At 44.9% G+C, this 27,139-nt stretch overlaps 1 protein-coding gene across 1 annotated transcript in view; it reads right to left on the minus strand.

Annotated features, from left to right (window-relative positions):
- The window catches only part of kif5c (kinesin family member 5C), a gene marked incomplete at both ends in the record, with an annotated part of 93,212 nt that overhangs the window by 23,580 nt on the left and 42,493 nt on the right, over positions 1-27,139 (minus strand). The window contains 5 exons of the mRNA XM_080752937.1: positions 5,362-5,550; positions 8,835-8,981; positions 12,597-12,803; positions 14,410-14,478; positions 19,988-20,163. Of these exons, the coding sequence (XP_080609063.1) occupies positions 5,362-5,550; positions 8,835-8,981; positions 12,597-12,803; positions 14,410-14,478; positions 19,988-20,163 (788 nt within the window). The remainder of the gene's footprint in view (positions 1-5,361; positions 5,551-8,834; positions 8,982-12,596; positions 12,804-14,409; positions 14,479-19,987; positions 20,164-27,139) is intronic.

The raw sequence follows: 27,139 nt of genomic DNA on the forward strand, positions 1-27,139 counted from the left end.
GAGATCATAGGTAGCAAGGGCCCTCAGCTACGACCGGGTCTTGACAAAACCAGTGACCAGCTTCTTGGCAGCACCTTTGGTGTCGTCACTATCATGGCTCGCCTTAATAATGCAGCCATGCTGCTGGGCTCCTACCTGGCGCAATTGATCCCTACGCTCCAAGGTGGCACCCAGGACCGGACGGACGAAGCAGTGGAGGTGTCCAGGCTGCTCGGCCTTCTGCAGTCGGAGTTGGTGCGAGCCAACGGCCAGGCAGTGGCCTCAGTGGTGGCTTCGCGCCGCCATATCTGGGCGAACCAGTCAAAGGAACTTCCTGAGCATGTAAGGAAGTCTTTCTGTGAGCTCCCCTTCACGCCGGGTATTACCTTTGGCAGTGGGGTGGATGACATACTACGTCAGACAGAGAGTCTGCGCAGGGACAGGGATATCCTAAAGAAGTTCGCAGGTGACACACGCTCAAAGCCTGCCCCCAAGAGGCAGTGGTCACATCCGAACCAAGGGCTCTCTGCCCACATGCAGCAGCGCCTTGGTCCTGTCTATCAGCAGCCCCACCAGGCCCAGCCCAGGTTCCAAGCCCAGCCCCAGGGGCAGTGGCAAGGGGGCCAAGGACGGGGGAAGAAACACTACAAAGGGCATAAGGGGCGTGGAGGCCCCTCTGCCGGACGGGGTCAATCCTCAGGGAAGAACCCCGGCCGCGGGCAGTCTACCTGACTGCCAAGCGGCCGACTTCGGGCGCTTCTCCCAGGCCCAAAGGGCAAACTGGGAGGAGCGTGTGGGGTCCCCTTGGGTGTTGGACACAGTCCTAAGGGGGTACAAACTCCAATTCCGTTGTCGGCCGCCGCCCTTCAGGGGCATGCGAATAACTACTGTGTCCGATCCTGCAAAACGGGTGGTTCTCCGGCGGGAGATCACCTCTCTTATCGCCAAAAGAGCGATCAGGAAGTTAGAGCCTTCAGAACAGCTGGATGGGTTCTACTCCAGGTACTTCATCGTTCCAAAGAAGGACGGTGGTTACCGTCCCGTTCTGGACCTGCGCATGTTCAATCGCTGCTTGAAGAACCTGACATTCAAGATGCTGTCCCCGGCTCGAGTGCTGCAAGCCATGTCCCAGGGGCTATGGTTCACCACGCTGGATCTAAAGGATGCATATTTCCATGTGCCCATCCATCGGTGTCACTGGAAATATCTCCGATTTGCCTTCGAGGGAGAGGCCTACGAATATCAGGTACTTCCCTTCGGTCTCTCTCTATCACCACGCACATTCACAAAATGCATGGACGCGGTTCTGGCACCGCTGTCTTCACTAGGCATTCAGGTTTTAAACTACCTGGACGACTGGTTGGTCTGTGCTCAGACCAGGGAGCAGGTTGCCAAGGACACCAGCTTCCTGTTGAAACATATACAGGAGTTGGGGTTAGTCCTGAACGAGAAAAAGAGTCGGTTGTCCCCTTCACAGAGGGTAGTCTTCATAGGGATGACTATAGACTCGTCAATTATGAAAGCGAGTCTGCCCAGCAGGAGGGTCGACAAGATTATGGCCTTTATCCGCAGGTTTCGGCTAGGCCGTACAGTATCTGTCAAGGGTTGCCAACGACTGCTGGGTCTGCTGACATCGGCCTCGTCGTTGGTCCCCTTAGGTCTTCTTCATCTCCGGCCGTTGCAGCGTTGGTTCAACGCCCACAAGCTGCATCCACGGCGACACAGACACCGCCGTCTTTCAGTGACGCGGAAGTGTGTACTAGCTCTAACCCGGTGGCGTTCTCGCTCCTTCTTGGAGACAGGAGTTACGCTCAGCAGGATGACACGCAGGGAACTGGTGTGCACAGATGCTTCTCCGATGGGTTGGGGGGCGGTGTACAGAGGCATGGCGGCCAGCGGCCGCTGGGATCCGCCATGGTCTCGACGGCACATAAACGTTCTGGAGTTCAGGGCTGTGTGCCTGGCTCTGCGGCGTTTTCTACCCTACCTGGACGGTCGGCACGTTCTGGTGCGATCGGACAGCACCACGGTTGTGGCCTATATCAACCATCAGGGGGGATTGAGGTCCCGTCATCTCCACGAGATGACGAAGGAGCTCTTGGTTTGGGCTCATACCCACTTCCTGTCTCTCCGGGCTGCGCATGTCCCGGGAGTCTTGAACTCCGCGGCAGACATGCTGTCAAGAGACGGACCGCGAGAGGGGGACTGGCGTCTCCACCCTCAGGTCGTGCAACAGCTGTGGGACAGGTTTGGGAGGGCACAGGTAGATCTGTTTGCCTCCCGGGAGAACGCTCACTGCCCCAGGTGGTTCTCATTGACGAGTCCTCCGGGACCTCTGGGCCTAGACGCCCTGTCTCACGACTGGCCTCTGACGTTGCTTTATGCTTTCCCCCCGTTTCCTCTGATCCAGGCAACGCTGGACAGGGTCAAGGAGTGGGATCATCAGTTGCTCCTGATAGCCCCATTGTGGCCGAGACGCCCTTGGTTCAGCATGCTGCTGTCTCTGGTCTCGGGAACGCCGTGGAAGTTGCCTCTGAGGCCCGACCTGCTGTCACAGGCTCAGGGAACCCTTTGGCATCCACGTCCCAATCACCTCCAGCTATGGGCCTGGCCCCTGAGAGGCGTAGGTGGTCAGGTTTAGGACTGGGGGAGGGGGTTATGCGTACATTGGCAGGTTCTAGAGCCCCCTCTACCGTTGCGTCGTATCGGGATAAGTGGCGCTTGTTCTGCACTTGGTGCGAGACCTATGGCTCCGATCCTGAACGCTGTGAAACGCAGGTGGTAGTGCAGTTTCTTCAGTCGCTACTAGATAAGGGTAGGGCGGCCAACACACTGAAGGTGTATGTTGCCGCTATCGCTGCATGCCATTCTGACAGACGGCTGGGTAAGAATGAACTGGTGTTAGACTTCATGAAGGGAGTGCGACGCCTCCGCCCAGTGAGAGCCCTTCAGGTTCCCATCTGGGACCTTAGTTTGGTGCTCTCTGCGCTTGAGAAGCCTCCCTTTGAGCCCCTGGGGACTGCTTCTCTCCGTCACCTTTCCTTGAAGGTGGCGTTTCTATTGGCAGTCACTTCCGCTAAGAGGGTCGGTGAGCTCCACGCACTCTCGGTGAGTGAGGAGTGTCTGAGGATGAGACCTGACAAGTCAGGCGTCACCTTGCGACCCAATCCCTCTTTTCTGCCAAAGGTGCTGTCTATAGAACATGTGAACCGACCGCTACACCTGTCGGCTTTCTTGGGTGTGGACGGTTTGGGTAATACTCCGCACGTCCTATGCCCGGTAAGGGCTTTGGATGCTTATATCGAGAGAACAAGAGCGATCAGGCTGACTGATCAGCTCTTTGTCTGCTATGGAGATAGAGTCCTGGGTCAAGGGCTCTCGAAGCAAAGACTCTCACATTGGCTTGTTGACACCATTGCCTGTGCGTACAACTTGGCTGGACAGACTATGCCGTCCGCGGTAGTGGCACACTCCATTCGGCGTGTGGCCACTTCTTGGGCACAGCTTAAGGGGGTTCCCCTGTCTGAAATCTGTGCCTCAGCCAGTTGGGCGTCGCCGGGTACATTCACCAGGTTCTACCGGGTCAATGTAGTTCCGGAGAATCGTGTGGAACAAGCTGTCCTGGAGGTTGCCTCTGCTCCGGCGGAGACAGTGGGCACCTCTTTGTAAGTTGGACTTGGAGCGGGCCACGGGGAGGGCTTGAGCTCCTAGTTTTATTTTGTTAATTTATTTTGATAGATCGCCGACTGATCTGGTAGTGTACTATCATATATTGGAGTGATCCAATATAGCGCTACATAACGAAGGTTACGTATGTAACCACGGTTATGTGAGCGATTGGATCACTCCAATCTGGCTACGGAGATCTATCGCGCCTCGGAAAGGGCACGAGGAAGAAGGAAGTGACGCGCGGGGCAAAGTGCATGCGGAGGCTCCGCCTCGCGCGCGTCACTTCCCGTACTTATGCACGGGAATCATCGGTAAGTCTGCTCGTAGCTCCGCCTAGCGGAGGAACTATCATATATTGGAGTGATCCAATCGCTCACATAACCGTGGTTACATACGTAACCTTCGTTCTTACCTGGGACTAGAGTTCTCAACGGACCTGAAAATAGGCCCAAACATTACCATACTTTTAGGCCTAAAAACCTGAAAACCCCTGAAATGTGTCATCGTGCGCTTAATGTCCTCAAAGTCACGCATCCAACAAGCTTTGAACTGAGCAAATTGGACCTTCCATTCCAGAGATAATGACCAATTTTCGATGATTTTCTTTAATAACACGGGCTAGGGAGGGTGACAAACTAGATACCTTCAAAGTTCACTTTGAGCTGCGTCCATCACATCCACTGTCATTTCCATCGGCCTTACTGTTAGTCAGCTGAAATGTATTTTTGAGGTCTGGTGGGGTTGGGACTGTATAGGTTCGGGCAGAATTTGAGAACTGTACCTGGCTGGGACATGAGGAGCTGACAGGAGGACAGTTCTTAACTCTTATAGTGCCTATCCCGAACTAGTTCGGGATAATTTGGACTGTCCTGGGTGCCTATCCCGAACTAGTTCGGCTTTTAAAAAAAAAAAATGTTTTTGTACCATCCACTCCAATGCAATCCAGGATCTTTAGAGCTCATTTTCTCAGTTCCATGCATATCCATGAGGTGTGCAAGGTTTTATCATGGCTAAATCGCCGAAAATAGGGCTTCCAAAATGCTTGGTAGCCAATAGCTAACTTCAAGCTAACTTCATCCTGTCCCTGTTCATGCAACAAAGGAAAGTGTTCAGGCACGTCATGGCTGTGCACGGCTTGTGCATATACAACGCTTGTGGATGGTGGATTCTATGGCCATTGGGCGCCCTCTAGTGGTGAAAAGGTGGCACTGAAAGCGTTAACTGGGACTAGGGCTGTCACGATTATGACATTTTACATGACGATTAATTATCATTCAAATAATTGCTATCAACGATTTAATTGTGTTTTTGTCGTTGCACAAGGCAGATATGACACATAACCTACAGTAAATATAAAAGAAACGACAAACATTGATTGTGGATTGATCCGTTCTACAAGCTCTTGTAAATCTGCTATTTCCACTATATTTGAAAATTTAAACGATTATGACAATTATGACTAAGCCTGATCAACCCCTAGAACGCCACCCGTTCAGATCAGCCAACACAGGGATGCTGACAGAACCCTCGCTAAAAACCCCAGGACAAAAACCCACTCGTCCTAGACAATTTGCCCTCTTAGCCCCCAAACTGTGGAATAAACTCCCTGTCAATAATTGCGATTATGTCAAATAATTGCGATTATGTCAAATAATTGCGATTACGTCAAATAATTGCCATTAGACGATGATGTAATAAGTGTGACAGGCGTACCTGGGACATGAGGAGCTGACAGGAGGACAGCTCCTTCTCGTTGGCCTGCATCTTGCGGCTGGTGTCCGTCAGAGTGGTCTCCAGGGTCTTGCTGCGGGTCACCAGGGACTTGACCTCCGACTTCATCTTGCTGACGTAGAGGCGAGCCATGGTGAACTCCTCCTCCATCACACTGCTGCTCTCTGCCATCTGAGGGGGACCACCGCGCGCGCACGCACACACACACACACACACACACACACCCTGGGTTAAAGAGGCGGTGCCATAGTTTTGTACTTTTTCTGGTTTTCATGTGTCTAGGAGGTTGACAGTACTTCATTAGATCCCCTGGTGTGGTTGTTATGAGCAATTATGCATTCTCTTTTTATTTGGGTTTTTAGCTGGAGGCTGCCATCTTGTGGGTCATGACCCCTGTGCTCTAGACCCATTGCTGACGTGTGTGTCTAGCATAAAATGCTGGATGAGTGAGAACTTTCTCAAGCTAAATGAGGACAAGACAGAAGTTCTCATAATAGGTTCTACTGCCCAGAGAGAATCAATAATAAGTAGACTTGGTAACCTGGCTAAAGAAAGTAACACCTCTGTAAAGAACCTGGGGGTGATCATTGATGCTGAATTACATTTTAATACACACATTAATCATGTCACGAAGATTGCCTTCTTTCACCTTAGAAATATTACGCGAATTAGAGCCTATCTATCTGTCGCTGAACGATGCAAAAACGCTGATCCACGCTTTTGTTTTCTCTCGGCTTGATTACTGCAATGCACTTCTCTCCGGTCTGCCAAAGAAATCAACTGACAGACTACAACTTGTTCAAAATGCAGCAGCCAGAGTTTTAACTAAAACTAAGATAAGAGAACATATTACTCCAGTTTTAGCGTCGCTACACTGGCTCCCGGTTGTTTTTAGGATTGATTTTAAAATTATTTTACTTGTTTATAAAGCTCTAAATGGTCTGGCACCTTCGTACCTCTATGACTGCCTGCATAGATATGTTCCAACCCGCCCACTCAGGTCCTCTAGTGCAGACCTACTTGAGGCGCCAACAATGACATATAAAAAATATGGTGAAGCAGCTTTCTGCTTCTATGGACCGACAGCTTGGAATAAACTCCCACTACACCTAAGACAGGCAGCCTCGGTGGATAGCTTTAAAGCACAGCTCAAGACCTATTTCTTTACTCTTGCTTTTAGCTGAATGTTTAAATCCCTGTGCTGCTACTGACGTCCGCACTGCTCTGAAATTGTTCTTCAATGTTTTATGTTTTTATTTTTCTGCTTTATTGTAATCATTTTAATTATTTCTTTTTATTATGTATTTTTTATTTTATTTTACTTTTCTCTGTTAAGCAATTGTGCTTCATTTTATGCTCTGTAAAGCACTTTGAGCTGCATTTCATGTCATGAAAGGTGCTATACAAATAAAGTTTTATTATTATTATTATTATTATTATACGTGCCGTTCCAAAAACACAGTTACTTATTGCATCATAGAATCAACCCCTCCCCTAATTACCATTCACCCAACACACGTGGGTGTGGCTAACTTCAGCTGGGTCACCACCCACCATGACAACCACGCATACCAATGAACTGGTGGGTGTGGCCACATAAAAACATCATTCTAACTCTTTCTGTACACTTTTTTGGAAAAACTCTTCCTCCTAGTATAATCATAATCATAATAGTAGATAATCATGTTTTATAGGGGGGAAAATCATGGCACCCCATCTTTAAGGGCCATTCACACTGAGCACTATAACTCACTACTATATCTTTCCACATTGTAATATTTTGTTATAGTTGCCATTCACTTGACTTACAGTTGCAGTTCCCACATCCCAATTCTGTCAGAAATAGAAATGTTTGATCAGTAATGCCCCCTGTCAAGATACTGTGTACCGATTTGCGTGATGTTTGGACAAAATCTGTAGAAGTAATCTGCCCCCCGGTAATCTGTAGAAGTAATCTGCCCCCTGGTAATCTGTAGAAGTATTCTTATGCCTGGTAATCTGTAGAAGTAAGGGTGCCCACACACCAAAATACCTAGAGTGGAATCCGCCAATGCATTTCAATGAGAATGGAGCGTTTTTTTGCAGAAATCCTCTACTGGCAAAAAAACGCTCCATTCTCATTGAAATGCACTGGCGGATTCCACTCTAGGTATTTTGGTGTGAGGGCACCCTAATGCTGCCTGGTAATCTGTAGAAGTAATCTGCCCCCTGGTAATCTGTAGAAGTAATCTGCCCCCCTGGTAATCTGTAGAAGTAATCTGCCCCCTGGTAATCTGTAGAAGTAATCTGCCCCCCTGGTAATCTGTAGAAGTAATCTGCCCCCTGGTAATCTGTAGAAGTAATCTGCCCCCTGGTAATCTGTAGAAGTAATCTGCCCCCCTGGTAATCTGTAGAAGTAATCTGCCCCCTGGTAATCTGTAGAAGTAATCTGCCCCCTGGTAATCTGTAGAAGTAATCTGCCCCCTGGTAATCTGTAGAAGTAATCTGCCCCCTGGTAATCTGTAGAAGTAATCTGCCCCCTGGTAATCTGTAGAAGTAATCTGCCCCCTGGTGGCGCTATGACAGGCCACCTGCAGCGATCAGGATAACGTGCCGGAGATTAGCTGTTCACCGACAGACACACACACACACACGCATACACATACACAGATGGACGGACGGACAGGGTGCAAAACATAGTCTCAATGAGTCATGTGGGAGGGTGGTATGTACGTATATCGTCACTGTCGGGCAGAAACCTCGTATCTCCAACTTTCAAATGTGTACGCTTTTTCGCAAAGTAAAGCCGTGCTTCGTCATACAAGGCCGTCGCACAAAAGTAGCGAAAACAGCAGATCTACAAGCACACAACGCCTCGCACCGCGAGGCGTTGTGTGCTTGTAGTGCGTCTGTTTTCACTAGGTTAACCCATTTAGGCCTACAATTATTGAATGCTTTAACTATTGAAAAATAGCAGATATACAAGCTCAAGCTTGTAGATCTGCTATTTTTGAAAAATCGTGAAAATGTGTGCAATTTTTTCAATATACATTTTTCAAAGCAGACTTTTGTAACTCAAATCTCTGCTTCTGGGGGGTCCCTGGAACAACATATTTTGAGATAAGGGTCTGATTTTGGGGGTCCTTGACATGAAAAAGTTTGAGAACAGCTGATTTAGAGGAAGGATTTAGAAGTCGGGTCAAAGATCGGGTCAAAGATATCCAAAGACTTGCACACATTGCGCAGATCTACAAGCTCGCAGCGCGGCACCGAGTGCCGCGCTGTGAGCTTGTAGATCTGCTATTTTTCAATAGTTGAAGCATAAACTAATGGTTAAAGTGGTTCAAATCTAACGCGACTCGGGCGCGTTCCAGGTATTTGACAGTTAAATCATTTTTAAAATGATGAATACAAAAGGAACGGTTTTGGACATACAAGGTTTCCACCCGACAACGAGGACATGTGAGGCTGCTTACAGCTTTCAGGTCGCTGGTTCCCAGAACTCCTCCGATCTCACTGAGGTCCCTGAGCAGCAGGTTGAGGATCTCTGCTGCCCTCTTCCTGTGGTGACTGGAAAGATCCTGCAAGGTGGACAACTCCCTCTGCACCCCCTCCAGAGAGCTCTGGAGAACACACATGCACACACGTGCACACACACACACACACACACACACACACACACACACACACACACACACACACACACACACACACATGCACACACACATGCACACATGCACACACACACATTAACACCAGACCAGAGCAGTAGCGCGGGAAGGGGGGGGCTACGGGGGATACAGCCCCCCCTGGTGCCTGGTCAGCCCCCCCTGAGCCCCCTCCAGTCACATGAGCAGACTCAGCGCCGTTACCGAGTTATAGAATAGTAAATCTTCGACCCCCCGACTTTCGGCACCTCCGCGCGGTCCAAGAAGATACAACCAAGTGCTCCTTGCCCAACCCTGGCCCCCACCGCTGTGCTTAGGTTGCTAGGGAAACGGCAGATCTACCCGGAAGCAGCCTAGGTTTCAATCACAAAGCGCGGTGCAGGGCTGCAGGCATGTTTACTTTATGGTGGACTGTGTGTTTTGCTTGATTAATTTGCAACACATCACTTACACTTACCAAGGTATTATTGCATGACATCATGGACAGTTCATTCGCTATCAAGGATAAAGTGAGGTTTTAACAAGGTAAGAAGATTGACTTTATAATGTGCTCTCTCTCTCTCTCTCTCTCTCTTTATCTCTCCCTATATTTGCAAAACTGTCTGCCGCCGTGCAGACCCTAACCCTTTTATAGTTTTTGTAGTTTATTGTTCTGCATGGCTGGGGGTTTTATATTTTTGAAACACACTGTTGGTGAAACAGAACATGGCATTGTAGTGTGTGTGTGTGTGTGTGTGTGTGTGTGTGTGTGTGTGTGTGTGTGTGTGTGTGTGTGTGTGTGTGTGTGTGTGTGTGTTGCCTGTCTGTCTGTGGCTCCTTGCTATACCATTGCGTGGGGGGAAATCACCGACCGAAACCGTAATAAAAGTCCCCCAAAACTGCAATAAAAATCACCCAAACCCGCAAAATTTCGCAGGCGCGGGCCGCATGTCTCCAAGCTCAGCCCAGCCCACCCTAAGATTTATTAGTTCCCCCGCGCCTGGACCAGAGTTTCCGCTAGTAGTCCAGGCGTTTCGGGCAGGAATAGAGTGGAATCGTGCACTTGATGAAAGAAGCATGAAATTTGGCACACAGTTAGAACATGCCATATGGAACATTTTTGGCTATAGGGCCATCGCAGATTTGTCTTGGGAAACTTGTGGGAGCCAATCAAAGTTGGGCTCTCATAGACTTTACTGTAGTGTAAAATAATACAAAACATAAATATGCTTTAAGTAGCATGTGAGGGGTCAAACTAGGTGTTTTTCAGGATTCTGAATCCAATGCAAGCATTTGTTTTGCAGGAAAAACATTCCTTGGGCTAAAGACGGACCCATAAAACCATGGTTTAGTGATGAGTCATCACTTTTCACAGTTGTGTGGCGTCCGTTTCTCGGAAAGGAATGTTTTTCATGCTAAACCAATGCTTAAATTGGATTCAGAATACCGAAAAACACCTAGTTTGACCCCTCACATGCTACTTAAAGCATATTTATTTTTTTGTATTATTGTATTGTATAGTAAAGTCTATGAGAGCCCAACTTTGATTGGCTCCCACAAGTTTCCCAAGACAAATCTGCGATGGCCCTATAGCCAAAAATGTTCCCTATGGCATGTTCTGACTGTGTGCCAAATTTCATGCTTCTTTCATAAAGTGCACGATTTTTGCCTGAAACGCTCTGACTATAGGCTATGTTTTGGGCATGGCCACCTTGACCGGCAAGATTTAAAATTTTCTGTCCAATAATATAATAAATGTCACGTCACCTGCGTGTTAGCAGATCAGTGCATGTGCAGTGAACCACCCAATCATTACACCTTGTTACATTATAGTGCTGCGCTTCTTCTTTCCACTTCAATCACAGATGCGATCTGTTTCTGTGTTTGTAATTTCCTAGACCTAGAACATATCTACTCCATCATGCAGGCGAATAAAAGTCTGTCAGGATAATGAGTGTCCACCCAACACTGGGGAAACAGCGAAACTAGCAGCCGTTGATATGAACTTGAAGTCTCTTCCTATATCGCCTCAACTTACAAGCTGGAATACTGGGCCCTTGGTTAGAATCAGTCAGGGGTATTTGACCAGCAGAGGGGGCTGATGACTATAGGGCTGTCACGACTATGACATTTTACATGACGATTAATTGTCACTCCAATAATTGCGATTAACAATTGTGTTTTTGTCGCTGACAATTACATTTCTGTTTGGCTTTTAGGCTTTGAAGTCACACATGGCACATATGACACATAACCAAATTATACAAAGAAATTACTGTGGGGTGGCATAGCTCAGGGGTAGAGAAACAGTTATTAGAGCATGAAGGGTTCCCGAAGGGTTCCCAGTTCGAATCCCCCTGAGTTAATGTCGAAGAGTCTTTGGGCAAGACTCTGAACCCCTAATTGCTCCCGGTGAGCAGGTTGGTGCCTTGCATGGTTTCCTCTGCCATCGGTGTATGAATGTGTGCGTGAATGGGTGAATGTAATGCACAATCTATGTAAAGCGCCTTGGATAAAAGCGCTATATAAATGCACCATTTACCATTTTTACTGAAATAAAGAACATTCATAGTGGTACAAGCTTGTTAGTCTAGTAGCCAGAAAGTGAACCCGGACATTTTGAGTACCCTAAAGTTTTATGTTAGAAATGTTGAGTATGGGTCCCCAGCAGAAAACTGCCGGATGCTAACTTGCATATGTTGGGCAATTTTCATAATTAGCATAATTAGCTTTAATTAGCATAATCACCTATAATAATGAAAAATATGTCAAAAACTGATTGGCCGATTTGAACAATATTGGAGTGGTTTTGGGGGTTATTGAGGATGCTGAATCCATTTCTGACATTTTCTAAATTCAAAATGGCCGTTTTAAACCGGAAATGGCCATATACCAACTTAAATTGGGATGATTTTGATACTTTTTTGTTGATTTTCCAAATGATGAAGTGACTATTTTTGATAGGCTATTGTGGCTGTGGATTGTCTATATTTTGCTTTTGAAATGCAGATAATCTATAAGCATATAAATAACCACATTTATAATTTAATTCATAATCAAAATCAACAAAAAAGTATCAAAATCATCCCAATTTAAGTTGGTATATGGCCATTTCCGGTTTAAAACGTCCGTTTTGAATTTAGAAAATGTCAGAAATGGATTCAGCATCCTCAATAACCCCCAAAACCACTCCAATATTGTTCAAATCGTCCAATCAGTCTTTGACATATTTTCCATTATTATAGGTGATTATGCTAATTTAATCTAATTATGCTAATTATGAAAATTGCCCAACATATGCAAGTTAGCATCCGGCAGTTTCTAACTGCTGGGGACCCATACTCAACATTTCTAACATAAAACTTTGGGTTCACAATGGGGCTCTATGGGCTGGCTACTGGACTATGTTGTGAGCTTGTTGTGAGCTTGTATGTGAGCTTTCAATCTTTGAAAATGTTTGAAAATAGGCCTATATGAAAGTTTTCCAACAAACGATTATGACGATTATGACAAAATAATTGTGATTGAGTCAAATTATTGCGATTATAGGATTACGTCATCATTGTGACAGGGCTAGTGCTGATGACTCACGGTCTTGGAGTTGAGCTCCTCGTTGAGCTGCTCGTTGTGGCGGTTCCTGTTCTCCACCTCCTGGCTCTTGTGGTCGTAGTTGACGGCCAGCTCCTCCAGCGCCTGCAGCACCTCCTTCACCTCCTCCTTGGAGGAGTCGTTCTCCCTCTGGAGGCGAGACAGCTCCTCCTGGAGGCGCTCGTAGTCCCTGCGGCTGGACGCCAGCATCTGGAGGGAGTATTGGAGATCCATATTGTATTTATTATTATGGATATACGACCCACACCGGACTGACCGGAGAGAAACTCCGACGCGCGACACGTTGTTTTTAGATCGTTATTCACGGTGCGACACAAGCATAAATCATTCGACGAGAATCCCAGTTTGTAATAAGAAAACGCCAGAGCAATAAACACTTTTGCGCATTCTGTAACAAATTAGTCTGTTCCATCCCCCTTCCACGGGTTGCTCTTTGTCAGTCAACCTGCGGGTCGAGACCCCCAGAGTGGTCCCCAAAAGATTTTCTTTTTTCTTTTTTGTGAATTAAAGTCACAATTTAAAGGGGAGAACCACCCATTTTCAACATTGAACAATGTCATTAATATACCTTGGAGTTGTTATGTGGAAATAAGAAAAAAGTCCCCCCCCCCCTTCTGTGTTGCCTAGAAATGGAGGATTGATTGTGGGGTTTGGCTTGCAAAGTACACCATGATGATGTCATCACAGGGTACTTTGCAAGCCAAACCCCACAACACTGCTAACGAGCACTTGACTCTGAGGGACTATAAAGTGATAGAACAGCTACTGTTTTGAAGTTGTGAAGTGGTTCAGACCACTTCACAACGCTCACACAGCTCCATAATAGCAGCGTTACCATGGAAATGGAGCTCTCATTGAAATGGCTTCCATTGCTGCTTTAGAGTCCATTAGTGAAGCGTCGTTCTATGTACTATGTAGTGCTTAGAGTAGAGTGGAGGTCAGGGATATTGTTACACAGTTATGCTATGAAAATACAATATAATATTATCCTTGCTGTCGGCTAGAAACCTCTCATAACAGTTTTGGTTTCAAACCGACAGGGACGTCATCTAAATCGGGGGTTCTCAAAGTGGGTGCTGTGGTGTCCAGGGGTGCCTCAGAATGCTTTGATGATATTTGGAATTTATCAATGACACTTATTTTATCACGTGTAGCTTAGTAAAATGGAGTTGCACTGTGCTTGGTGCGATCTCTTCGCCAAAAATATCACATCTACGTGTTGTGAGCTTGTAGATCTGCTATTTTTTGGTGGCTGTTCCCTCCAGAATAGGGATGCTGGGCTTTAAGTCAGGGGTCTTCAACAGGGGTCCAGGACCCCTAGGGGTCCTCAGAGTTACTACAGGGGGTCCTCCAAATCTTTGTGTAGCCTATATGAACCACTCCTTTTTTTATATGAACCACTTGAACCCTTATAGCGTCCATATTCTGAGACCTTTAGTCAAAAATAGCAGATCTGGCAGAATGTTATTTTTATGAGCCTGTGTAGGCAAAATCAAATGATGTACCATTCTCTGCCACTAGATGGCGCCCAGCACTAACATAACACATAAGGTCACACACTAGTCATAATGGTGCTGTGTTCCCCAGAGGTTTTTAGTCTTTGTGACTTTTGTACTTTTATTGTTGTAACATGCTTTTGTTGTTCCTTTTCTTTGCTAGGCCTACATTGTCTATATATAGATATTTCTTTCCCTTCTGTATGACGTATGTCTAATTGTCTATTAATGTTGTCTTTGAAAAAAACAAACAAACAATAAATGTGCAAATCCTTGTTGGAACAAAAACTGGAGCTCACCTCATCCTGGTCGATAGTCTGCTCTCTGAACTTCTCAGCCGTCTGGCTGTGATGGTTGATCTCATCATCCTGGAAACACAAGGAGAGACACCATGACTCAGCATATGATTTTACAGGATATAGATCGACGAGTCTTAACAAACAGTTTGTTAAGTCTTGGGACGTAACAAACATACTTATACAGTGTACAGGGGGAACACTTTCAACGATAGCGCCAACAATTTAGGCATGTACAAATATTACAATGTACAGTAGGCACTTAGCAGACACTCCATAGCTTACAGTAAGCAAGCTAAACACACACATCAAATGCAGAGAGACAGTGTAGTGCCTCAGTAAACTAGGATCACGAGTAAACCAAAACACTGAGGCTGGCCATCAAAGCAGCCAAAGAAAGGTATTAGTCGGGGATCCACATGCCCAAAAGCTCAAGGAATAGGGTTTAACCTGTGATGTTCTGCCGCACTTTTTATTTCAGTTTTATCTATTAGTTTGGTCATTAAGGTTCACAGAATGAGAGGCCTGCTCTGCCGGAAACATCGCGAAAAGAAGTTATGGCCATTTGTATATTCACTGTCCCATTGACTCCACTACACAGGAAAGAAATATATTAAAAATCACACCCGTGTGAACTGAGCGGTGGTTTACCCACCAACCTCCCCCCCTCCCCCCTTCCCCTCGGGCCGCAAAAGTCTAGAGTTCAGGCCGCTTTTTTTGAAAAAAAAAAAAAAAAAAAAATGTTTTTTAACCCCCCCCCCCCCCCCCCCCTCCCCCTTCCCCCCTGTGTGTGTGTGTGTGTGTGTGTGTGTGTGTGTGTGCGTGTGTGTGTGTGTGCCTGGCCTGGCCTGGCCTGAAAACAGCGCCCCTCCCTTAACATGTGTGGTCATAAAAGGTACTGTAGGCTACATACTGACGCACCCACCCACATACACTGTAGGCTACATACGGACCCACATACATACACACACGGCCACGCTATGGAGACGGTGTGACCACCGCTCAAAAATAAGAAATATTCTGCTTTAAGTAGCATGTGAGGGGTCAAACTTTTCATGATTCTGAATTCATTGCAAGCATTTGTTTTGCACAAAAAATATTCCTTGGGCTAGAAAACGAACCAACAAAAGTGTGAAAAGTGATGACTCATCACTGTGATGACTGTGAAAAGTGATGAGTCATCACTTTTTCTGTTTTCTAGCCCAAGGAATGTTTTTTGTGCAAAACAAATGCTTGCAATGGATTCAGAATCACAAAAACCCTCCAATTTGACCCCTCACATGCTACTTAAAGCAGAATTTTTCTTTTTTATAATATATTTCCTTTCCTGTGTGGTGGAGTTAATGGGACACAGGGACAGTGAATATACAAATGGCCATAAAAAAATTTCGCGATGTTTCCGGCAGAGCAGGCCTCTCATTCTGTGGACCTTAATGACCAAACTAATAGATAAAACTGAAATAAAAAGTGTGGCAGAACAGGCTACCTTCAAAGTCTGATCGAACCCTACAACCCCACCCATTCACTCAGATCAGCTAACACAGGGAAGCTGACAGAACCCTCGCTGAAAACCCCAGGACAACGATCCACTCGTCCTAGACTATTCACCCGACAGCAAACTGTGGAATAAACTCCCAGTTGCAATTAGATGGGTTAGTTAGATGGGTTAGGGCGGGGGTCAGCAACCCGTGGCTCTAGAGCCGCATGCGGCTCTTTAGCGCCACCCTAGTGGCTCCCTGGAGCTTTTTCAAAAATGTATGAAAATGAAAAAAGATGGGGGGGAAAAAAATATTTTTTTATTTTTTTTTCCAAGTTTCAAATTTGTATTTTTTTTTTCACAAAGTAAAGCCCTGCTTCATCATACAAGACTGACGCACAAAAGTAATGAAAACAGCAGATCTACAAGCACACAACGCCTCGTGGTGCGAGGCGTTATGTGCTTGTAGATCGGCTGTTTTCACTAGTTTAGTTCATTTTTTAAATGATAAATACAAAACAAAGTTTTGGACATGCAAGGTTTCCACCCAACAACGACGATATATAAGGCTTTTATAATTTTTTGCGGCTCCAGACAGACTCGTTTTGGTTTTTTTGGTCCAATATGGCTCTTTCAACATTTTGGGTTGCCGACCCCTGGGTTAGGGTTAGGGCAGACTCACTCCTTAGCTTCCGCCGTGGTCAAAATACTCACCTCTCCAGACTCCACCTTAGCCCATAGCACTTACCGAACGCTTGCCTACACTCAATGACCATGCATGTAATTTAGATACTTTTATTTTATTTTAATAATGTTTTTTTGCTGAACAGTTACTTGGGTCTACCAATGTTTTTCTTAAATTACTATTTCTTTTTTTTTTTAAGATATCTTTTGGGGCTTTTTGCCTTTATTCGATAGGACAGCAGACCGACAGGAAACGGGGAGAGAGATGGGGAGTGACGCGCAGCGAAATCTACTCTGGCTCGGGAATCGAACCAGCAACCCACTGCAGGCCACACAAAGCCCATATGGTATGCGCCCAGACCAGTAGGCCAGCGGACGCCCCTTAAACTACTATTTATATGTACAGCCAGCGGTCATTCAGGTCAGTTTCAGTCATCAACTGGTGACACGCACGCACGCACGCACGCACGCACGCACGCGTCAACAACTGGGACACACACGCAAACTTCTAGTTATACTACATGTACTATTTGATGTTAATGTTGATGTATTTATGTATTGCCTTGCTTATTGTAAATCGCTCTGGATTAAGATGCCTACAGTAAATGCCTAAATTGTAAATTGTAAAGGGGGACACACACTGGCTGCAGACCTTGCGCTTCAAAACAGCCGCCCCCATTATTTTCAATGAACATACCCACACCAGCGGCGCCGGCGTCAGACACGCGCAGGCGCGCGTTCACGCCTCACCCGCCACCCCACCGGTGAGTGTTCGCCGGTGCAGTGACTCAGTGTAGCCTTAAGTCCCGATCCTGAGTTCTCTCTCCATTTCCTGTCAGCCTACTGTCTATCGCTATCAATAAAAGCCTAAATAAACCAGGAAAACAATGAACCTATAGTGTCTTTCTAAATAACACGCTGCCTAAATTACATTTTCGCCTTTGCATACAGACTGCATGGTCGTCAGGGCTATAGGGCAAGTGCTACAGGCTGAGGTGGAGTCTGAAGAGGTGAGTCTTCAGACAACCAATGTTGTGTCATTTATCGTCACTGTCGGGCAGAAACCTTGTATCTCCAAGTTTCAAATTTGTACGTTTAAAGTAAGGCTCTGCTTCATGCAAGACTGTCGCACAAAACTAGTGAAAATATCCGATCTACAAGCACACAATGCCTTGCGATGCGAGGCGTTGTGTGCTTGTAGATCGTCTATTTTTACTAGTTTAAATACATTTTAAAACGATAGATACAAAAAAAAAAAAACGGTTTCGGACATACAAGGTTTCCACCCGACAACAACGTTATGTAAACGAGTGGTTCTCAACCTGTGGGACCGGGGACTATAAAGTAACAATGTAATTCAGGGGTGCCGTGGATGAAAAAGTTATTTACAGGGGTGACCTGAGCCAAAGATGTTTGAGAACCCCTGGCCTAAACTACAGTAGCCTATACCAGTGGTTCTCAACCTGTGGGTCGGGACCCCCAGAGGGGTCCCCAAATTATTTTGGGGGGTCCCCAGTTGTTAAGCTAAATGTTAACATTGTTTTCTCACTCAACAGTAAATAAACCAACATACAGTATAGGTGTATACAGGGGATCTGCACATTTCTAAAGTGACAATTTAAGGACTTTAAAGACCTTTTTAGTACCTCTGGTCAAACATTGGTCAAATTGTCAAATATTAGAGGCTGAAATTGTTGCGAGGCGTTGTGAGCATGTAGATCGGCTATTTTCACAATGGAATAGATCGAGTCAAACCAAATGTAATGCCAACTCCTACAATTCCAAGTGCTTGTGCAGGGTGGGGGTCCCCAGTTAAAATATGATTATTTTGGGGGTCGCGGCCTGAAAAGGTTGAGGACCCCTGGCCTAAACTACAGTAGCCTATACAGTAGTTGTGTTTTGGATGCAGGCCAATGTTGATGTTTACCACTAATTGGAGAGGGACTTTGGTACCAATTAGCCTAATCACCCAACCTTAGGAAAATTATATTACCACCAATTATACACTGGTGTCCCACATGTATATATAATATTATCCCATATGAATAGACCAGATTCTTGGCCATCTCGGTATCATTTGTTATTACAGCATCAACGCAAATCTCATTATAGAACCGTTATGAAATCATAATAGAGAGATAATATAGAAGACCCCATGCCTACGCAAGGGTATCATTTTCAGAAGATGTACTCATCTGTATTTTAATACAAATGTACATGGGGTCTTTTTCTTCCCTTTTCAGCCTTCCGGCTAAAGAAATCATTATGGCTGCAAATGGCAGCTCCTAGCACCTGGGTGCAGTGGTGGAATAAGATATTTACTCAAGTAAAAGTATCAATAATACAATGTAAACACACTCAGTTACAAGTAAATGTTTTGGTATTCTGAATTTACTTAGAAGTACAAAAGTATTGGCATGAAAATGTATTTAAATTACCAAAAACTTTAAACAGTCATTAAAGGAGTATTTCACCCCAAAACAAGACTCCTTTTTTTCGTGGGTGTGGTTTTGCGGTTAGGTTTAGGCATAGTTTTAGTGAGATTCAGCTTGGGATTAGGGTTAGGCATATAACCACGCCTACCCGGGGCGAAACACCAAAGAAAGAGGGAGTCCCCGTTGCTGAGTGACACCCAGTGTCATATAAATAGAGAGAGTTATGACACTTACGTTGACTCCCATTGTAAGCGTGGAAAGCGGACGTGACGTCACTATTTAACGTCCTGGAGTCTGGTGATATTCCTGCTGCTCTTCAGCCTCGTCCAACTCCATCGTAACCGAGGCATTTTCACTCACTGGTAAGTAGACTAAATCACGTCTTTTCCCCCTTTTAATGCATTCACGGGCCTCTCCAAGTTAATTTAAGTCAATTTTAAAGTCAATAAAGTCACATTTCTTACATTAAACATTAACTAGAGCCGATTACGTGAAATAATAATGTTGCCTACCTTGGAGAGGCCCGTGAATGTGTTAAAAGGGTGAAAAAGACGTGATTTTGTCTACTTACCAGCGAGTGAATCTGCTCCTCAACGAAGGCGGTCGCTTTGACCGCCCTGAATTGTTGCGCAGGTTCTACAAGATAGCGCCGCCCATGGCTGCTGTGGTGACTACGTGTTGCGTTCTGTTGAATGCAAAAATGTAGTATGCCAAAGCAAATTCCTATGTGTATTACACAATGGTTAATAAAGTAATCTGACTCTGAATCTGAATCTGAAATACAATGGAGGTGGACGGAGCTGAAGTAGCCTCGTAAACCAGACTCCTCCTCCTGCCTGAACAGAACATGGGAGGAGTCAAGTTTACTAGGCTAGAGCTGAAGAGCCGTAGGAAAGTCACCAGGCTCCAGCGACGCGACTTCCGGACTTGGTGTGCCGCTACTCTCCTCCCCTGTGCTGCTCTGGTGACACCCACACAAACAGACCTTGTCGTCCAGCTGCTGGTAGAGGTCTGTGATGAGCGTCTCGTACTGGCTCTTCTCCTCATTGGACAGAGGCACCGGGGGCGGGGCCAGGGCCTCGATGATGGGCGTGGCCTCGCTGCCGCCAGCAGCCTTCTTCTCCTTGCTGCTCAGCTGCTCCTCCACGGGAACAGCCTCCCCTGCAGGGCAGAGAGGGACATTACACACCGCAGGGTTATTTATTACACCATGGTGTGGTTCTCAAACCTTTTCATGTCAAAATGATATTTGGCCGTGGAAAACCAAACGTTTTTTTTTTTTTTTTTTTTTTTTTGAGCGGTGGTAAACCACTCCATAGAGTGGCTGTGCGTGTGTCTGTAGCCACTTTTCCACAGCGTTTTGCCATAGCAATGTGTTTTCCTCAGCGTTTGCCATAGCAATATGTGTGTGTGTGTGTAGCCATTTGATATTACATCATATTACATCACCAATTATCTGTAGCCACTATCTGTAGCCACTTTTCCTCAGCGTTTTGCCATAGCAATGTGTTTTCCTCAGCATTTTGCCATAGCAATATGTGTGTGTGTGTGTGTGTGTGTGTGTGTGTGTGTGTAGCCTGTATTACATCACCAATTACCAATTGATGAAGACGTTATGCAAGCACGACCACCGCTCACTTCACATTGGGTGTGATTTTTTATATTAGTTTTAGTCATTTCATTGGTTTTATTTAACATTAATAATCCTGACACAGAGACACAGACAGACAGACAGAGTTAGATAATGAGAAACATAGAGAGAAGCAGGGAGGTAGAGAAAGATGAGAGCTGACAGAATAAAGACAGACAGACAGAAAGTGCCAGGACCATTTGTTTGTCCAGGAGACATACAGTATTGCACTGAGCTATGAATAATTTGACAGCTGAGGAGCCTGGTACCCGCTGGCTGCCATCATGCCAGTGTCTGGGCCTCCCCTAGAGCACAGCATCCCAGTACATGACTGGTGAGGTGTTCACCTAATCCTTCAACACAACAATGGAGCTATAGCATGGGATCCATTTGGCCAGGAAAGATGGGTGGTTTTTAAACCAAATATATAAAGGCAAAGTATTGACAGTATTGACATCCCCCAGGGACACTTCGACAAATTGCATCTGTTCATAATTTCCATTCACGAAAATATATTTTAAAATATCTTCACATTTAATTTCTGAATTTATCAAGCACAAGTTATATTATTACATTTTTTGCAGTCAAATTGTTTATTACAATTGACCAACTATTTATTGAAATAAAACCAAAAGGTGAACACTTTAAATTACAGTCAGGTATGACGGAACCATTTGAACATTGTGGGAGACAACAATCTGGCTCACAAGGCCACCCAGTGTGACAACGTAATGCAAAACACAAACTAATGAAAATCTAATGTCATAATGACTTATTGAATCAACCGCCTAAGTTTAAATTTTGGCTTCAATATTTGGTTACACTGATCTTTCTAAATCAGGCAGCGGACCATAATTCAGTTTTCACGCTGGCACACTGCCAAGCAATGTAAACCACGACCAGATGGGCAATGTGCGTGCCAACGCATTCTTTTTGACTGGTGCATGTTAACACTGATTTGACATTAATCAGAATTGCAAATACTATGCAGTAGAGACTACGGCATATTATTTGGAGTCAAAAGTTATTAAACCAGCTTCAAGTTCAGGCTGCACTGCTAAACCTGGCTCAGATCAAACATTTGCGACAAGAATAAACGATTTTACACCTATAGCTCGGTGTACGAGGGAGCATAGGTTTAAGCATTTGGACATTGTGGAGAAAAGTCACAGCAGTCTGAATCACCCTTTAGAGAAGAATCAACAGATGCTGAAAGAGTGTGTGTGTCTGCACAGTATTCACACATGGGTGCACTTGCTTGCTTTTTCGTGGTAGTGAATCATGCAGAGTAAAAATGGGCATTGTTGTGAAATGGCAGACGGCACGCTGGCATTTCCGAGCGTGAGGTCAGGTGGCTCTTTATAGCCGTCTCTAAGCTGCAGTGCATGTTTCTGAATGTGTTCTCAGTTATCAACACCTCCTGAGAGGGGAGAGGAGAGACTACACTGCAGAGACAGCATCAGTATCCATAGCAATAGTGGTGGAGTGTGATGACACACATGTCTCGATCCACCTCTCTCAACCTCTTTTTCCAACCTGGAAAAAGTACTTACAAGTTTTAACCCATTCAGAATGGGTACACATTATTGTGTATCATTATTTTATGCTTTAACTATTGAAAAATAGCAGATATACAAGCTCACAGCGCGGCACCGAGTGCCACGCTGCGAGCTTGTAGATCTGCTATTTTTTTTAAGTCGTGAAAATGTGTGCAAATCTTTGAATATATGTATTTTCAAAGTGAACGTTTGTAACTCAAATTTTGCCTCTGGGGGGTCCCTGGAACTAAATATTTTGAGATGGGGGTCCGTGGCCAAATAAATATCATTTTGGGGGTCCTTCACATGAAAAAGTTTGAGAACCACTGACATAGTAGTCTCTCAAGAACAGACTAACTGAGCTGCATTTAAGTAAAAAGGACCTTTTCTTTGACGATGGCTGGCCAGATTACTGACATAGAAACATAGGTTTTTCAAAAAATCTTAGAAGGATTCAAAAGACACTTATAGAATCTCGCAGCGCTGCACTCGGTGCCGCGCTGTGAGCTTGTATATCTGCTATTTTTCAATAGTTAAAGCATAAAATAATGATACACATAATGTGTACCCGTTCCAAATGGGTTAAGTAAAAGTATCAATACTGCAATATAAAATACTTTGTTAAAAGCATAAATCTGGAATTGTGCCAGGTTCTGCTTGACTGAGTATTGTGAAGATCACAATAATGGTCAAGGAGATTACTGCTCCTTGATCATAATTATTATGAAAACATGGTTTCATCCAAAGCGTCAGACGTCGGGTGGAGACTCAGGCATGGTGGCTTGCAGTCATGTTGCTCTGTAGCAACAACTACACCACATCCTCAGAACAGATGAACATCATCAGTGTAATGATGATGTTCAGGTATTACCATTTAGTAAGGGAAGGTTAGCCTCATGCTGGACCAATCTGGGAACTAAATCATTTCCAATATCTTTCTTCACAAATGTGTTCATAAAGGTGTCTACTATCACCTCTGAACTTTCTCAATCACAACTCCCTCTGGAAACTTTGTGGGAGCCAATCAAAGTTGGGGGTATCCCGAGGGCCTGGGATTAAAGGGGGAAAAAATATAATATTGTCAATATGAACGTTTGAGGTGTGTAATTAGGGTATTTTGGGGCTGCTGAATCCATTCCAACCATTAGTTATCAGTAAAAATGACTCCTTGGCCATACAATAGGCCACACTTACTTTTGTATGTCCATGAGACATATAATATGTGCAATGGTTTGAGTAGGGCTTGAATTCATGAAAACTATTCAAGATCGCGCACATCATGACACACAGGATTACATGATACAATCTGACAAGGAACACTCAAACACAGGGTTTAAAACAAAGGGGCTAACAGTCTGACACAGGTGAACTCGAATGACAGGATTGGCTAAGCCTTAGCCAATTAGGCCTATTTTATGGCCAAGGAGTAATTTTAACTGAAAACGAATGGTTGGAATGGATTCAGCAGCCCAACAATACCCTAATTACACACCTCATATGCTCATATTGGCCATTTCTTTTATTTTTTCCCCTTTAATCCCAGGCTCAGGGTATCCCGATACCACCAACTTTGATTCGCGATTCGAGAGTTGCGATTGAGAAAGTTCAGAGGTGATAGTAGACACCTTTATGAACACATTTGTGAAGAAAGATATTGGAAATGATTTAGTTCCCAGATTGGTCCAGCATGAGGCTAACTTTCCCTTACTATGTTGCTGCTGTTCCACATACAGCCGATCACAGATTGAGGCTTTAACCTTTTGCATTTCTGAGACCTTTCATGTTTTATGGTAGCCTGGGATGAGTAGTATTTCGGGTTTTTGATCCGGTCGGGAGCAGAAACAACCAGCGTCATGTTGTTGTCATCAGACGGACTACACTTTGGCCGGAATTACCAAACCGCAAACAGTTCATAACAGGTACACTATATTGCGTATCATTATTTTATGCTTTAACTATTGAAAAATAGCAGATATACAAGCTCACAGCGCGGCACCGAGTGCCGCGCTGCGAGCTTGTAGATCTGCTATTTTTGAAAAATCGTGAAAATTTGAATTTTGACCCGATTCTATAAGTGTCTTTTGAATCCTTCTAAGATTTTTTGAAAAACCTATGTTTCTATGTCAACAATCTGGCCAGCCATCGTCAACGAAAAGGTCCTTTTCACTTAACTGGATCTCAGTTAGTCTGTTCTTGAGAGACTACTGTGTCAGTGGTTGAAGGACAAGGACCCCCAAAATGATATTTATTTGGCCACGGACCCGCATCTCAAAATATTTAGTTCCAGGGACCACCCAGAAGCAAAATTTGAGTTACAAACGTTCGCTTTGAAAATACATATATTCAAAGATTTGCACACATTTTCACGACTTTTTCAAAAATAGCAGATCTACAAGCTTGCAGCGCGGCACTCGGTGCCGCGCTGTGAGCTTGTATATCTGCTATTTTTCACTGGTTAAAGCATTCAATAATTCTAGGCCCAAAGTAATTCCCCGCGCTCAAGGGCATAATCTTATGGACTACCCAATAAAACCCTTGATGCGGTGTAGTTTTGCAGATAGTTGGTTATATCCATCTTTTAGTCCAACTCATAGCAACTGTTAAGACTACACTTCTCAATCATTTAAATAGGGATTGGGGGAACAAACAGGGGGGACCAAAACAAAGCGACGCCGCCTTTTCTGCCTGTTGACGGTTTAGGCCACGCCTAGACCGGATCAAAATGAATACCAAGCATTCCTTTCATGGAAAGCCTGGTGACGCGAGGTTAGTTTTATGGAACATGTATTCCATTGCTAGTTCAACTACTTCAAATAATCTTTCATCTTAAAAGAACTAATATAGCTCACACCCTAGGTGGGGTTGGCAAAAGGGCCTTTCTGTGTGGAGTTTGCATGTTCTCCCCGTGTCTCCTAGGGTAGATATAGATACCCTCACAAAAACATGCAGTAATCCTGGTCTCTATAATGCCTCCCCCTGGCCAGCCTGATGGAGGGGAAAGGAACTGATTGGAATAACGTGTTCCTTCCACACGCTACGTCCAAACCGGGGAAATCCCCCCTGTCAGGTGAAAGAAGCAACTTGGACTACTTATGCATAGAAGGAAGCATGAGGTCAGTCCGTTGTCTCCCCAGGCGCGGCAGAGGGAGAGCTAGAGCCCAGGATTACATAGGCAATTGGCACTGGGTGAAAAAATGGGTTACAAAAATCGTGGGATAAAAATTAATAAAAGAAAAATAATATTAATATTAACTAATAGCTGAAAAGTCAGAGCAAATAATATGATTATTAGTTTGGAAAGAAATCATTGGGGTGGGTCTGGTCTCTGGGATGTTCCATTGAGATGGTAATGTGCCTGCTGCTCAGAATGCTGACATCAATGGAACCAGGGTTATTACAATTCACCCATTAACTCATTCCCTGCCAGGCCCGATAGTCCCGAGATTATTCCAATGTCTTTCCCCGCCAGGCCCGATAGTCCCGAGAATTAAAAAAAAAAAAAAAAAAAAAAAATGTTTTTTTTTTCAAAAAAAAATTTGGACCCCAAAAAATGGAGTAGGCATGATAGCAATCGCGAAATTGCATGTTTAACCCCCATAGCAACCCCATCTTTCAAGCATGGCAGCCATTTTGGCAGCCATCTTTGTTAAACATAGTGGCTGTTATCTCATGAATGCCTGAACGGATTTCCATTCGGATTTTTTTGTTTGAAAGCTGTGAGCAATGTGGACACACGTGGTGCATTATCTAGGCATGGGTGTGCATGATCCGTGCACACCCAATTACATGGAAGTCTATGGAGACGAATGGCAGGTGGGAGTACGGAGGTATGTTAAAATGGCGGTCAATGTGTTAAGACCTGAGGCCGATTCTACAAATGTCTTCTAAATCAGTGGTTTCGGGCCATGGACCCCCATCTGAAAATGTCTTGTGCCAGGACGCTTACCAAAAATAGCACATGAGATTCATATCTGTTATTTTTGAATTGTCAACGCTATATAATATAATATCTAAAATGGCACAGATAGGAAAATCCCTAACCCTAAAAACATTACTGAAAAGACAAAACAAAAAACAAGGCTTTTACTAAACTAAAACTAACTCAAATCATAGAGATTTCTTTCGCCGGTAGTTCTAGGTCAAAAACCTTCATAGTCAAAGTTCTTCTGCCCTACTGTAACATACCCTAACATGCCCTAATGATGCCTGATTCCCGGCCAGACGGACCATTTTCTGCATCATGTCACTGTCATCTCTACTGTCTCTGGGTTTACTGTCTCTCTGCACTGAATCTATCAACTAAAGGCCCCAAAAATAACTTAACCGCTTGAGCCCCCATGCAGCATCCCTGCTGCTATGGACCCCTGCTGTAGCTGACTGTAATGTCCTCATCAACATGCTGATCAGACTCCATCTCACTGGGGATTCAGGTCACGTCTCAACATAATGGCTGCTGTTCTGTTCATTCTCTCTGTCTGTCTGTCCGTCTGTCTGGGCTCCATTAACCTTGGCACATTTCTTCTCTTTCTCTCACACACGTGTTCAATCCCTTAGGCCCTTACCGTCATGTTTTTCTTTTTCTTTTTGAATATCTCATGAGACATTTCAGGCACGCATGTCTCAAATGTCTATTATTTGAACGCTTCAAATAAAACATTTGAATGCATGGGAGGTGTTCACTTCAGAAACGACTCTAAATATATACAGAATAATAGGCAATAGTATTATAAAATATAACTTTTTCTTGAATTAAAAACCCTATATACGTCATTGACCAGGGTTTCCCAGGGTCTGCCAGGGCTCTAAACTGTCCCCCTTTCTATACAAAATCTGTTCACCAAGGGGGCCAACTTGCGCCTTGTTATTTATATCAGGTCGCACCTGTTGGTGGTGACGTCACAGAGAACGCTGCTCCCTTATTGGCTAAAGGCCCTGCCTTTGTACTCGCGAGCTCTGCTGGCGCAAGTCA

Source organism: Nannobrachium achirus, assembly GCF_963921795.1.
Source record: "Nannobrachium achirus genome assembly, chromosome: 22".
In the NCBI taxonomy this organism is placed as follows: domain Eukaryota; kingdom Metazoa; phylum Chordata; class Actinopteri; order Myctophiformes; family Myctophidae; genus Nannobrachium; species Nannobrachium achirus.